This window comes from Artibeus jamaicensis, unplaced genomic scaffold (genome assembly GCF_021234435.1).
Source record: "Artibeus jamaicensis isolate MK-2021 breed Jamaican fruit bat unplaced genomic scaffold, CSHL_Jam_final scaffold_1019, whole genome shotgun sequence".
Taxonomy (NCBI): Eukaryota; Metazoa; Chordata; class Mammalia; order Chiroptera; family Phyllostomidae; genus Artibeus; species Artibeus jamaicensis.
Window position 1 is genome coordinate 13,230,335 of NW_026522025.1, and position 15,507 is coordinate 13,245,841.

The window sequence follows — 15,507 nt, forward strand, 5'->3', positions numbered from 1 at the left end:
GTCCTCTTTATTTTGAAATAAAAGAGCATCAGCTCAGACCCTGAAACCCAGGGGTGTTTTTGGACACAGGTAGAAGACATGATTCAAGAGACACTGTTGTGGCAGAAAAGAAAGTATTGCTGCTTGTCCGTGGGAACGACACAATCCCTCTGTTTCATGGCATTGCTCTTTAAGTCTCAGAAAACAGCTATCCTGCCTTTCTCCCACCTCCCCTCAAGTATTCTCTTTTTCTGAGTAAACACACTTAGGAAAAGTTCTCGGACTCGACTGCAACGTGTGCATGGAGGCTTCCCATGCCAACGAGCAATTACCAGATGCCAGCCAGTTCCTCAAACGCCACTTCCAAACTCAGGTGGTGACTTGCACTTCTGACTGACTGACTGGCTGTAATTTAGACATTCCCATGAATTCCTACTCAGGTTTTGCTAGAACAGAACACACTAGATTGTGGATTTATTACAAAGGATATTCAATACTATCAATAATCAATAGCCAAATGAGGAGATGCATTGGGCAAGAGGTGGAAAGAAGGAGCTTTTGTCCTCATGGAGCTTGGGGCCCAGCCTAGTAGCACCTTGAAGCATGGTAGTTCCCTAATGTGGGAGATCTCTGGAAAAAAAAGAAAAGGAAAAAAACAGAACGTATGAGATGTCTTTATTTCCTTATTTGGGTTTTCATGCAGATTTCATTTTGTAGCCATAGTCGACTAAATCATTGGCCATTAAAGTTGGATTCGACCTCAAGCTCCTCTCCCCTCCTCCGAAATCAGGGGGTGAGACTGAAAGTTCCAGTCCTCCAACCACATAGTTGGCTCTTACTGGTAACCGCCCCCACCCTTGGGTGGGGTCCAGAAGTCACCTCATTAACCTCATAACAAGAGACACCATTGTTGCTGTCATCACTTAGGTAATTCCAGGGAGGGGGTGGGAGCTCTGTGCCAGAAACAGGGACACGGACCAAATATATTATTTCTTAGTACAAGTCACAATATCACACACACCCAGTTCTTTCAACTGCTTTTTAAAACGAATTCTGTATTTTTATTGTTCCCCTCTATGGATGTAATTCATTTCATCAACTTTTCTCTCAGAATGTAGTGCCAAAACTTGACCATAGATTTCTGGTGGTAACATGGAATCTGGCAGAGCCTCCTATGTCATAAACACCACGGCTCAAGGTTGCCCTTCCCTTCATCTCTCTTCAAAAACACATATTGGGCTTTTTTTCTTTTTAAGAAAATTGCTCCTTTGATACGGTTCCCACATAGAACACTCTTTTGAAGGGTCCCCCTGTCTCTTCCTCTTGCTCTCCCACTTACTTTTATCCTCAACAGCCCACCCCACCATGCCCCGCCCCCAGCCGCGGACACAGAAATTTCGTACCTGGATCTGCTTAGGCCTGGGTCTGAGTGAGGTGAGAGTGAGGGGCCCTCTGGTGCCCCAGGGGCATATTAGACTGTGTTGTACTTGAAAGGAGCAACCACGAGAAAGCCAAGAAGTCCCCTTAGAACATGTTGCTAAAGATCAGATTACTAGATATAAGGATACAATAAGTTTTATGACCCTTGTAATGAACATAGCCGGCTATTTCCAGACATAGCAATTTACATTGCTACCAAAGTTACTGAGAATTTGAAATGAACAAGCATTAGGGTGTTTTATTTTTTAAGTTAATAATTATAGCATCTTTATAGGCATTTAATTTGCATTCCTTTAGTAATACAACATACTTTTGGTTTTAGTTGTAAAGGCAAATGTTTGAATAAAAAAGGTAGTATTAGTCATAGCTTTTTTGAAAACAAAGATTTATCAGTAGGAGAGAAAAGGTATAAATCAAGTAATGTAGGAGGGACCACAATTCGTGATATCAAACTATGCTATAAGGCCACTGTAATCAGAACAGCCTGGTACTGGTATAAGAACAGGCACAAAAATCAATGGAACAGAATAGAGAGCCCAGAAATAAACCCATGTCTGTATGGTCGATTAATAATTGACAAAGAGGGCATGAACATATGATGAAGTAAAAATAGTCTCATCAACAAATGGTGCTGGGAGATCTGAAATGGTACATGCAAAAAAAAAAAAAATGAAACTAGACCACCAACTTATGCCATACACTAGAATAAACTGAAAATGGATAAAAGACTTAAGCCATGACACCATAAAAGTCCTACAGAAAAACATAGGAAGTAAAACTTCAGATATCCCCTGCAGCAATATTTTTGCTGATACATCCTCTAGGGCAAGGGAAATAAAGGGAAAAAAATGAGACTACATCAAATTAAAAAGCTTTTGCACAGCTAAAGAAAACATCAGCAAAATAAAAATGGAACCAACCATATGTGAAAATATATGTGCCAGTTATACCTCAGACAAGGGTTTGATCCCCCAAATATATAAGGAACTCATGTGATTCCACAGCAGGAAGACAATCTAATTTAAAAATGGGCAAAGGAACAACAAAACAAACAAACAAGCAAAATATAACCACAGACACTGAAATTGAGAATAGGCTGAGACCAGAGGGGAGGGAATTTCAGGGGAAAAGGGGAAGGGTTTACAGGAACCAATATAAAGGACACATGGAGAAAAACTAGACAGGGGGTGGGGTGGAAATGGGAGGGAGGTGGGGAGGCTGGCTGGGTGGGCTGGGATGGGAGTACAAGACAGGAAACTCTACTTGAAGAACAATTAAAAAACAAATAAATGAACGAATAAAAATGGGCAAAGGACCTGAACAGACACTTCTCTAGGGAGGACATACAGAGGGCACATGCACATATGAAAGGATGCTGAGCATCACTAGCCATCAGATTAAAATCACAATGAAATACCACCTCACACCTGTTAGAATGGCCATCATTAATAAATCAACAAACAACAAGTGTTGGAGAGGATGTGGAGAAAAGGGAACCCTAATGGACCATTGCTGGGAACGCAGACTGGTGCAGCCACTGTGGAAAACAATGTGGAATTTCCTCAGAAAACTGAAAATAGAACTGCCTTTTGACCCAGCAGTCTCACTGCTGGGATTATACCCTAAGAATCCTGAAACACCAATTCAAAAGAACCTATGCACCCCAGTGTTCACAGCAGCATTATGTATAATAGCCAAGTGCTGGAAACAGCCTCAGTGCCCATCAGTAAATGAGTAGATTAAAAAAGTGTGGCACATTTACACAGTGGAATACTATGCAACAGAAAGAAAGAAGGAGCTCCTACCATTTGTAACAGCATGGATGGAACTGGAGAGCATTATGCTAAGTGAAATAAGCCAGGTGGTGAAAGACAAATACAATATGATCTCACCTATAAGAGAAACCTAATGAGTAAACCAAACAAATGAGAAAAATAGAACCAGAGGCATTGAAACAAGGAACAAAGTGATGGAGACCAGAGGAAACAGGGGAGGGGGACAAGGGAGGAAAGAAGGGGAAGGGCCTAGTTAAAGAACAATGTAAGTGACCCATGAACAATAGGGTGGGGATGGACTGTGGGTGGGGGTGGCTGGGCAGGCAGGGGAGAGTAATGGAGGAAATTGGGACAAATGTAATTAAACAACAATAAAAAGATATAAATCAAGTAATGTTATTTTCTGAAGTTATGTTTGTCCTGAGAAAATAAGTTTCTAATGATTTTTTTTTTCACACACAAGGCTCACAGAGGGCTAAAAATAGTTCATGTTCCTGCTAGGTACAGTGACAAGGCCTCTCAATTTAGTCACATTGGATAGAGACTTCAGGAGGGTCATGCCTTGGAAGTAGGGTTATGTTATCCCCCAAATTAAAGCTGTTCTAGACCCACGAGAAAGTTCAAACACAAGCCTTGAAGATATCAAACTGATTTGCAATATGTTAGCTGTGTCTTGTTCAATAGAACAAAAACTAAAACAATGTCCAAACATGTTTAAAGAAATATAACAAAATTCAGCACCTCCAAAAATAAAATTTACAATATCCCACATTCTATCCCAGTGACCAATCATGCAAATAAGTATAAAAATATAACCTGTAACCAAAAGAAAACTCTACTATATAAATAAATACATAAATGTTAGAAATAATGAAATTAGTAGATATAAATCTTAAAGCAGCTATTATATATTTTATAATACAATGATAAGATATACAATGATATATCTTATAATACAAGAATATAAAGAAAACCATAAATATGATGAAGAGAAATAGAAGATATGCAAAAGACCATCTAGAAAGAAAATAAGTAAAAAATGTTTGAAGTTTACATTGTATGGAAAGAACAGCAAATTAGCCACTGTAGAAGAAATGACTCATAAACCTGAAAATGTAGCAATATGAACTCGAAAATAAGCATAGAGGGAAAAAAGACTGCAGGAAAAAAGCCTCAGTGAGCTGTGTAACAGTATCAAGTGGTGTAAGTTACATGTAATTAGTGTCTCTGAGAAGAAGTGACACAAAAAATATGTGAAAAATAATTTTGGTTGAATATTTTCCAAAAAATATTTGTTAAAAGCTATAAACTCAGACACTAAATTCAATGAATCCCAAGAAACAGAAATATAAAGAAACCAGGCCAAGGCACCTGATCATGTGCCATAATAAAATCACTGAATTCAGCGGTAAAGTGAAAAATCCTCGAAGCAGCAATGGACAAAAAGAACACAGACAACACGTGTAGCGGGACAAAGATAAGAAAACCAGCGACTTCACATCAGAAATCTTGCAAGCCAAAAGACAATGGATGACAATTCTTAAGTGCTTTGAAAGATAGAAATTGTTAGTGTAGAATTATATACCCAGTGAAAATCTCTCTAAAAGGAAGGTAAGAAAAAGACTTTTTCAAGGCAATAAATTCAACCACATAGATGAAATGAACATACTTCTTGGAAGACAGCATCAACCAAGGCTTGCTAAAACATAATGGATAACCTGAATAATCCTAGTCTAATCAAGAAATTGAACTGATAGCTAAAATACCTTGACACAAAGACAACTCTAAGCTCAGATGGCTTCACTGGAGAATTTTTGCAGACATTCAAGAAAACCATAATACCAATGAACATAAACTTTCAGAGAGGCAGTGTTTACCAATATAACTAGCTAAGATGAGGCTATACTGGTTTAAGTTGGGCATTAAATTCAATGACTGGTGTCCTTATAAGAAAAGGAAGGGACATAGGTACATAATGCAGGGAAGAGGCCACATCTCCATAGAGGCACAGATCGGAGTGATGCAGTTGCAATGCGAGGAACGAAGGATGGCTGGAAGCCAGCAGAAGTCAGGACAAGGAGGGGAGGATTCTCGCCAAGAGCCTGAAGAAGGAGAACGGCCCTGCCAACACATAATTCCTGACTTCAGTCTTCAGAACTGAGAGAGAATAAATTTCTGATTTTAAGTTCCAAAGTATGTGGCCACTTCTCACAGAGGCCGCAGAAAAGTAATGCACCTTGCTATACTAAATGATGTTTTTAAATTACATTTACAATATTAACCTTAAGTCATATTTGTTTGCTTGTCCAACTGCTCTCCTGTTGAAAACACAAACTAGAACAACTTTAGTTTACCATTGCCTTGGTCAACACTCAAAATGGCACCATGTTCAAAACCCGTTACTCTGTTCATCGGTCTCATTTGATTTGTTGGCTTTGTTTTTCCCAAAAATAATGTAAACTTCCCAAAATTCATTTGGGAAATTATATAATTTCTTCTTTCTCTTATTCTAGGTTTGTTTTTGCCATGGCCCAGTATGCTAAAGAATATAAGAGGCCTTATATAGCATCCAATTATCAAACCAAAATCATTCATCCCTGCCCAAGTCCAAGTCAATTGAGTTCAGCCTGGTTTTTTGGGGTTTTTTGCTTTGTTTTTAGAACTAAAATATTAGTCCTGACAATAAATTTTAAATTTTTCATTAGTTAAATTAAGTTTAAATATAGGAGGCTTAATTTTGTGTTCTCCTTTTAAGGTTGATTTAACTCTTTCTGACCAACCAACTGTTTTTAAAAGCAAATTACTTACATGAGAATTGGAGCTATGAGAAAATTTGAATTACTTATACGTTCAAGCTCACTACACTATAATATACAATTTGAAAATCTAAGGCTAAGTTCCAAAATGTATAAAAGTGTTCAAAACATGCAAAACACTAAATAAACTGATCCCTAAAACTCCTTGTAGGCTCAAAGATATGTGTAGAATGGTTGAAAAAAAAGGAATAATATTAGTTGAGTTGTTTTTGGTGCTCTTTTTTGAAAATAACATTTTTTCAAAGAAACATTTGGGATAATTCAATGGCAGGTCTTGTTTAGGAAGAGACAACTAGAAACTCATAATAGAAATCAGCTAGTCCAGAGGAGAAAGCAAGACATTTGGGGGCAGAGAACTTGAATTTAGGTAACAGGTCTGTGTAATTATGGGAAAGTCACTTAACCTCTAAGCCTCAGTTCTTTCATTCTCAGCTAGTACTGGGTACACAGAAAATGTTTCATAAATATCTGTTTCACAGGAGTCTTATGACTAAATGACTGCATATATATATATATATATATATATATATATATATATATATATATATATAGTCTTTGTGTACTGGAAAGCACTATAAGCATTAGGGATTGTTTTTCTGGCACCTCCCTATTCTGTACACACAATAGCACACAACTGCTACGCACAGGCAATAACCTTCATTCAGTGATTCTGCAAGGTTCCTGCACCCATCTCTCTAACACTTTTCCTGGGCTCAAATTCTGCTTCTAACAGAGTCCCTCCTCCTCATTTTGGTATGCTGGTCTCAGATTTCCTTCTCTAAACCACCAGCCACAGTTTCTCCATTCAGCTCTGCTTTCTTCCAGATTTCAGGCCACCTGCAAGGATTGGTAAGAAATGTTGCCCTTTGCAGCCTTACTCTCTGCCTCCTCCATGAATGCTCCACTCCTTTCTGCGATCATTATCCTTCAACAGCCCCACCATCTTCACCAATGGAAGAGATCAGTTGGAGAAGTTGGTGAATACAGCAAATTCTGCTCACGCTTTTTCAGACTACTTCCTACAGCTCCAACTTGCTTGTTTTGCCAAGTCCAGAATCCTTTGTTTCTCGTTTCATTCAAGATAATGTTTAGATTCTTTCACGTGGCAAAGTCTTCAATGCTCCAATATCTATCTGCCTTCTCAGTGATACCTCCTGCCACTCTCCCATTCACACCGAAACACACCACCGACCTGTGGTCGTGACTGTTTATTTCCTCCCTCATTTTAAAAAAAATTGACAAATACACTGTGTTTTCTCATACTCTTGCTCCAAACAACCTCCTCTCCCTTCTTTTCTTTTCTAGTACCTACTCATCCTCTGACACTCAGCTCAGACATTACCTCCTCCACAAGACTTCCCCTGTGGACTCTCTCATAGCATTTTTATCATGCTATATTGATTTTCTATTGCTATGCAACAAATTACCGCACACTTGGTGGTTTGAAACAACACACATTTATTATTTCACAGTTTTGGTGTGCCTAGAGGCCAGGCACAGTGCAGCGGGCCCCTTTGCTAGGGATCTCATAAGGCTCAGTCAAGGTATCAGCAGGACTACATTCTTATCTGGAGGCTCAAATGGGGAGGATCTGCTTCCAAGCTCTCTAAGGTTGATGATGGAGTCCACTTCCTTCTGGCCTTAGAACTGAGGCCCCGGCTTCTCACTGACTATATGCTGGAGGCCTGCCTCAGCTCCTTGAGGATGCCTGTAGTTGATTGCTATGCGGGATTTCCCAACATAGCCTCCTGCTTCAGCTGGCCAGCAAGAAGAGTCTTTAGAGCAAGTCTAATAGCAAGATGAAATATGTACTGTAACATAATCACGGGAGTGAGATTCCTCACCTTTGGCATATTTTATTGATTAGAAGAAAAATCATAGGTCCCACCCACCCACACTTAAAAGGGAAGGGATTACATAAAGGTATGAACACTAGAATTTGGGGTTCATGACAGGCCCCCTTCACGAAGAACAGAGTGTTCACGAATGACAGAGTTTGTCCTTGGCACATGCTGTGTTATGTGAGTCTCTTTACTGCCAGTCCCTTCAACAGACAGTGACCTCCTGAGGGAAGGGGCAGCTTATCCCTCAATCTGCCACAGCCCAGTGCTTGTCATGTAATAGTTATTCAATGCTCATGGACACACGAACAAATAAATGATAGAATGAAGGAGGGTTGTTGTGCTTTTAACAGCCCTCATTTTAGAAAAAGGGGAGTAAGTGCATGATGAGTGAGAAATATTAAGGAAGGTCAGCTGGAAGAGAGAATATTTAAAGGAATGTCCAGAAACTAATTAGCTCTTTGATGCTTAGCCTTGTCTTCTCTGAAAATGGAGTAGAGGATCCTTTGTGTTTAACCTTACTGCTAAGAGAAGAGACTGTACCTAAGAGGTCATGGTAAACTAGAATATTGTTCAGAAATGTTTCTCCCTCTCTGGATCCACCTCCACGGGCAGAATACACTCCCTTGACCTTTGAGGTTTGCCGTGTGACTTGTTTTGATCAATGGATTAGTAGGTGTGACATGCTCAGGGTTTAGGAAGGGTTTGTGCAGTTGGGCTTGCTCTTTTTCATTCCTGCCATCATCCCAAGAACGTGCCTGGACTAGCCCTCTGGTCACAGAGAAAGCTGAGAAGCATGGAGCTCCGCTTTCCCAGTCATGTTTTCCAGCCATGCCTTCCAGCCATGCCCAGACCGAAGAAGCCAACCGCCAGCTCCACTGCAGATGTGTGACCCAAACAAATGCTCGTTGTTGTATGTCACCGAGATTTTGTGGTTGTATATTATGTAGCAACAGTGAACTTACAGAGTATCAAAGGGACGTCTGACTCAGAAAATGAATGAACTTTGTGCTCCTCTTTAGCAGAGAGGGTTAGCATGTTAGAGTTTGCCAGTGAAAAAATTCACCTGAGATTCAGGAGGCGAGGGAGAAGACACCATTATGCCTTTTTAAAATGTATTTTTCAATTACAGTTGACATCCACCATTATATTAATTCTGATATACAACATAGTGCTTAGACATTTATCTAATTTACAAAGTGATCTTTCCAATAAGTCCAGTACCCACCTGTCACCATGGAGCAGTAATACTGACTCTATTCCCTGGGCTGTACTTCACATCCCCACGACTGTTATGTAACTACCAATTCCTACTCCTTACTTCTTTCACGCAGCCCTCCAATTCCCCTTCCATTTGGCAACCTTTAGTTTGTTCTCTATATCTATGAGTCAGTGTCTGTTTTGTTTGGTTCTCTGATCTGTGAGCCTGTTTCTGTTATGTTTGTTCATTTATCTTGTTCTTTAGAGTCAACATATAAGTGAAATCATATGGTATTTGTCTTTCTCTGTCTGACTTATTTAGCATAATACTCTCTAGGCCCATCCATGCTGTTGCAAATGGTAATATTTTATTATTTTTATGACTGAGTGGTATTCCATTGTTTATATGTATTACCTCTTTATCCACTTACCTACTGATGAACACTTGGGTTGCTTCTATATCTTGGCGATTATAAATAATGCTGTAATGAATGTAGGGTGTATATAGCTTATTGAATTAGTGTTTTAGATTTCTTTGGATATATACCCAGAAGCAGAATTGCTGGATCGTAAGGTAGTTCTATGTTTAATTTCTTGAGGAATCTCCAAGCTGTTTTCCACAGTGGCTGCACTGATTTATATTACCAGCAACAGGGTACAAGAGTTCCCTTGTCTTCATATCTTCACCAACACTTACTGTTTGTTGATTTATTGATGATAGTCATTTTGACAGGTGTGAGGTAATATTTCACCTGTGGTTTTAATTTGCATTTCTCTGATAATTGCTGACTTTAACATATTTTCATATTACTATTGGCAATCTCTATGTTCTCTTTGGAGAAGTGTCTATTCAGGTCCTCTGCCCATTTTTTAATTAGATTGTTTTTTGGGGCATTGAGTTGTCTGGATTTTTAATAAATTTTGAATATTAACCTCTTATTGGATGTGTCATTGGTGAATATGTTCTTTGATTTAGTAGATTGTCTTTTGTTTTGTCTATGGTTTCCTTTGCCAGAACTTTTTAGTTTGATGTAGTCTTCTACATTTTTCATTTGTTTGTTTTATTCTCTTGCTTGGATAAGATATATTAGAAAAATAATGCTAAAAGCAATGTCGGAATATTTACTGCCTATGTTTTTTCTAGGATTTTTATAGTTTTGAGTCTGACATTTAAGTCTTAATCCATTTTGAGTTTCTTTTTGTATGTAATATAAGGAGATTGCCTAGTTTCATTCTTTTTCATATATGTGTCCAATTTTCCCAATACCATTTGTTAAATTAACTATCTTTACCCCATTGTATATTCTTGCCTCCTTTGTATTATATTAATTGACCATATAGATGAGGGTTTATTTCTGCATTTCTGTTCCCTTCAATTGACCTCTGTGTCTGTTTTTATACCAGTACCTTGATTACTATAGTCTTGTAGTATAGTTTGATATGCAGTAGTATGACACCTTCAACTTTGTTCTTTCTTTCTCAAGATTACCGTTGCTATTTAGGGAGATTATTATTCCTGAGAAGTTGTGTATATCAAGCAAGGTAGCCTCCACAGAGGCTTTCACGTAACTTTCATGTAACTCTTTTCAAACTCTCACTTTACAGATATGATGACTTCACACATATATCCATGAACTCATCGTTTTTATCCCACTTTGGGTGTCAGGACACATGCAGCTACTTGTACTTCCCCACGAACTCCTGGTTTTCCCACTCATGTCAGTGCATTGGGCTAAGTAGGTAGTGATTGCTTTCCCAGGAGTTTTGTTTTCCAGCTACAGCCTTCAAGCCCTTCACTCTTCCAAGTCTTCTCCCACATGTTTGAGCCCATTTTCCTATATTAAACTCCTTATTTCTGTGTTAGTTATATCATGGTTCTGTTTTCCTAACTGAATGCAGCTGATACAGAGGTGAATGGAAATAAACCATTTGACAATAAGCAGGGCCCACCCATCAGGACAAATTTTAATATATTCACTTTTTAATTATTTTAAAATTAAAATTATAGGAGGTGAAGTGTCCAGCATCCATCCCAAGAAACATAAACTATAAGGCACTTATAACTTGTGCTTCCATGACTAATTTTAACATAGAATATAATTATTTATTCCCACCAGTAAGTCCAAAGTTTCTCAGAGGGACTTATAATGCTTAAGTTTTTTTCTGGAGGAAATAAGTTCAAAATTGTATTTATTTTTTTCTGTGTCATGAGGAATCATTTCTATATTTATTTTGCATTAAGCTCTGCTAATCTAACCAGGATTTCTTTTTATGTTTCCTGGGAGTTTTTTTTTTTTTTAAACAGGGCAGGAACTAGAAGGGCAGATGGTTAAAATGATTGACAACCAACATTCACTTCACCCCAACCACTGGTGTCAGCTAACCCCGTTTTCCTTGCCCGTGACTATTCAGGAGTGGGGTATGGCACAATCCGCCTGGAAGGAAACACGCTGGGGACCTCAAGATGTTTTTCTACTCTTGAAAGTGAGACCCTGGAAGAAGACCCCCTTTTCTTCCTCTGGGTGTTTCCATATCTGAAGCTAATAGTGCTAGAATGGCCATACCTCTCTTGCTGTGACTCTGAAAATAAAGATAATACCAAAGATGGCCAAGCAGAGCAGTAAAGTGAACTTGTCCCAGTGACATTGTTGAGGCACTGTGTCACTCAGTCCTGCCCCGTCTGACTTGTCTCCTGTGAGATGAGACATTTCCCGATTGTTTAAACCATTTTCAATTGGGCTCTGTATTTCTTATAACCAAAAGCATGTGGATTCAGAAAAGCCCAACATGATTAGAAAAAGCTAGTTGGTTGCATCACTGATACGTTCATAGAAAATAAAGAAGAAGGTTTTCTCAAGGGGAAAAATAGAATTTAGTTTTCAACTAATGAAAGCTAGAGACCAACAGTAAAATGCAAAGACAAACACTTGATCATTGGAGACCTCAGGGCTCTCACAGGGTAATGGCAGCTGTCTGAACTACAATCTTTCTTCAAACCCATCTATAAATCAGAGACCAAGAGAAAAATTTACTCATAACCTTTATCTATAATATAACTAGAAGGCAGTGAATATTACAAGTTCATTTGCTATGTAGTGGAAGGAATAAACATTCTGTAGGAGGCCAACAGACTCTGTCCTGGAACCCACACTGGGCAGTGGGTTTGGTGGCAGCCGTGCAGAAGGGAGGCAAAGGCGATGGGGTGGTAGAGGGGCAGAGCAGAAACAGCACCCACCAGGTTCATCCCCAGAAAGCAAGTTCCCATGCTGGGTGGAAATATTTAGAAGCATCAATATTATATCTAAGTTCTTCTTAAAATTGTAAACAGTTTATTTTCCTGTTCACAAGAGCTGCATAGAAAAGATGAAACTCCTTTGCCTGACATGAGTCCTTCCTAATCTGGCCCCCACCTAACGAGACAGCTCCACTGGATCCTTCATGCACTGTGACACGGTGATGGTGGGTTCCATGGGCCTGGGGTCAAATCTTACTAACTGGATGCCCTTGAGCATGTTACTGCAGGTCACTCAGTCTCGATTTACTCATTGGTCAAGTAAGGATAATAATGCCTGCCTGTCACAGGGTTGTGTCTAAGATAAAAAAATATTATACATTTAGGCTGCTTAGCACAGCACCCGGCACAGTGTAAATACTGAAGTGTCAACTCTGATGATCTCTGAACCCGTAGGGTTCTTGTGCACCCTTGTGTCTTTGTATGTGCTATGTCCTCTATCTGAAGTGCTCCTACCCTCTTCTCTGCCCTCCTCTGTTTAGCAAATTGCTCCTCTTTCAGAGTCCACGTCTGTTTTCGCTTGGTGACTCCACCTTGTGCTGCTGAAGCACCCCTGGGCGTACCTTTCTCCTTACACGTCTGCTGGCACTTAGCAGGGGCTCAGGAAATGAATGCTAAGTGAATAAACTAACAGAATACAGAGATTGACCAAAATGGAAAGAGAGACTGGTAACAAATAAAATTCAGTGCAAAATGTAAAATTTAGAAAGTTTAAAAATGTTGCTTGCATTCACTCACATGATCTTAGGCATTATGCTCCAAATGTGGGGACACTTTTTTAAATTGTATTTCCTGCCATCTTTTAAATTTCTATGGGTTTTTTGGTATTTATTATTGTAGTTCTGTTTTTGCCAGATCCATAAGCTGAAACAGAAGTTGTCACAAAGACTGGTGCAACAGAGGAAGGATGGAAGAGTGATGATGACCTCAGCGATTCATGGGAAAAAGAAGTGGAAGATCTGGTCACCTCGACCAACACTCTTGATACAGATACTTTAGAAGATTAAACCTAGTGCTCCAGGATTTAAAAAATAGTCTCAACCACAGCTCAGCTTCATACAGCAACTTTGAAAGGGTCTCTGAACTTGGATTCCATTTTTGTTCAAATTAGTCTTATCTTCTTAATGCAGGCACAAATTAGAAATAAAAGTAAAAATCAATGAGCATGTTGCTTTGAATTTTTTGAGCTCCACTTTGTTCTTTGAAACTAAGTTAGACAAATCAGGGTGTTCATTGCAGTATTACCCACGGTTGGTTGGCAACTGGATACAAGTTTCTGCAGTCAGGTCATGGGTCAGGAGAGGCTGGGATAGGAGGGGAACACTCAAGAGCTCCAGCATCCCCGGACATTAGCCCAAATAGAGGGATCTATACATTTATCCACGTCCTTCTTCTTAAGTGTCTTCTTTGCTCCACATTCGTGGGATGAAATGTTACCTGTCCACCAATCCTCCTTTTGTATTTTCTCCCAGAATTCATGCTCTGTTTTCTCCTCAACCAGCCATCTCCTCATATTCTCATACTTGTATTTTTTCCCCTTCTTTTTGCTGTGTTGCCTCAACCTACAAATATGCTTGGGTCACTCCTATGACAAAATATGTCTCCACCTATTACTCCATGTTTCTACTTCCCTCAACACTACATCATTCATATTTTCTCAGGTTCATTAGTAGCGGTCTACTATTTGCTCTCCTTATTTCTTTAGTTCACTTTACATTTGCATATATTACAAATAAAATCTGCCCTCTGTTTATACTACTCAATTAAAATTCACTAGGGTCACAGAATATTTCTATATTGCCAAAATTCTATAGATACCTTATTTTTATTGGAACTATGTTGTTATAGAAATGATATTGTATAATTAAAATGTGCCAGCTAGCCCTGGCTGGTGTAGTTCAGTGGATTGAGCACAGGCCCGTGAAGCAAAGGGTCGCTGGTTCGATGCCTAGGCAGGGTACATGCCTAGGTTGCAGGCCAGGTGCCCAGTGGGGGACACATGAGAGGCAACCACACATGGATGTTTCTCTCCCACTCATTTTCTTTCCCTTCCCCTCTCTCTAAAAATAAATAAATAAAATATAAAAAAGGGATCCAGCTAAAATTTATGCATGTAAGAACCATACAGAGGACTGCTTCTTCTACATTACCTTTGTTAGTTTTTACATATATCAGTGGAAAATATGTTCTTCTGATAGAAAGCAATCTCATAAATTATAACTGAATTGGATTAAACATGGAAGATTAATAAGAGTAATATATCAAAATGAAGTCTACCTTATCATCCCATTTTAAAAAGCTAATAAATGCCTAAGTCACAAAGATTGGTACAACTAATATAAATCCTGTGGCACTAGAGGAAAAAGTCTAGTGGCTTCTGGTGTTTTCTGACACATTCCAACTTTTAAAAAAATTTTAATCTTCATTATATTTTTTCCATTACCTTTTAGTCCTCTTACAACCCCCTCTTCACCCTCCAGCAGTTACCACACTGTTGCCCATGTCCATGAGTCCTTTTTCCTTTTTGTTCAATCCCTCCACCCACTAAATTCACCACCCCCAACTAGCTGTCATATACTCTCCATCTATGAGTCTCTCCTTTTTCTTGTTAGTTCAGGTTGCTCATTAGATTCCACATGTGAGTGAAATCATATGGTACTTGTCTTTCTCTCACTGGCTTATTTCACTTAGCATAATCTTCTCCAGGTCCATCCATACTGTCTCAGAGGGTAAAATTTTTTATTGCTGAGTAGTATTCCATTGTGTAAATATCCCATAGTTGTTTTATCCATTCATATACTGATAGACACTTGGGCTGCTTCCATATTTTGGAGAGGGGCGGTTCTTATGTTCTTTCTAATTAGTGTTTTGGTTTTGTTTGTATATATTCTCAGAAGTGGGATCACGGGGTCAACAGGCAGATTCAGTTTTAATTTTTTGAGGTATCTCCATACTGCTTTCCACGGAAGTTCCACCAATGTGCATTCCCACCAACACTGCAAAAGGGTTCCCTTTTCTTCACATCCTCGCTTGTTGCTTGTTGATTTATTGATGATAGCCATTCTGACTGGTATGAGATGGTATCTGATTATCATTTAACTGGCATTTTTCTGATGATTATTGACATCAGCATCTTTTCATATGTCCATTGGTCATCTGTATGT

The 15,507-nt window shown here is 39.0% G+C and overlaps 1 protein-coding gene across 1 annotated transcript in view; it reads left to right on the forward strand.

Moving 5' to 3' along the window:
- The window catches only part of UBE2U (ubiquitin conjugating enzyme E2 U), a 64,160-nt gene extending 50,810 nt beyond the window's left edge, over nucleotides 1-13,350 (forward strand). Inside the window, 2 exon segments of the mRNA XM_053655616.1 lie at nucleotides 5,708-5,805; nucleotides 13,199-13,350. Of these exon segments, the coding sequence (XP_053511591.1) occupies nucleotides 5,708-5,805; nucleotides 13,199-13,350 (250 nt within the window).
- The last annotated feature ends 2,157 nt before the right edge of the window (nucleotides 13,351-15,507 follow it).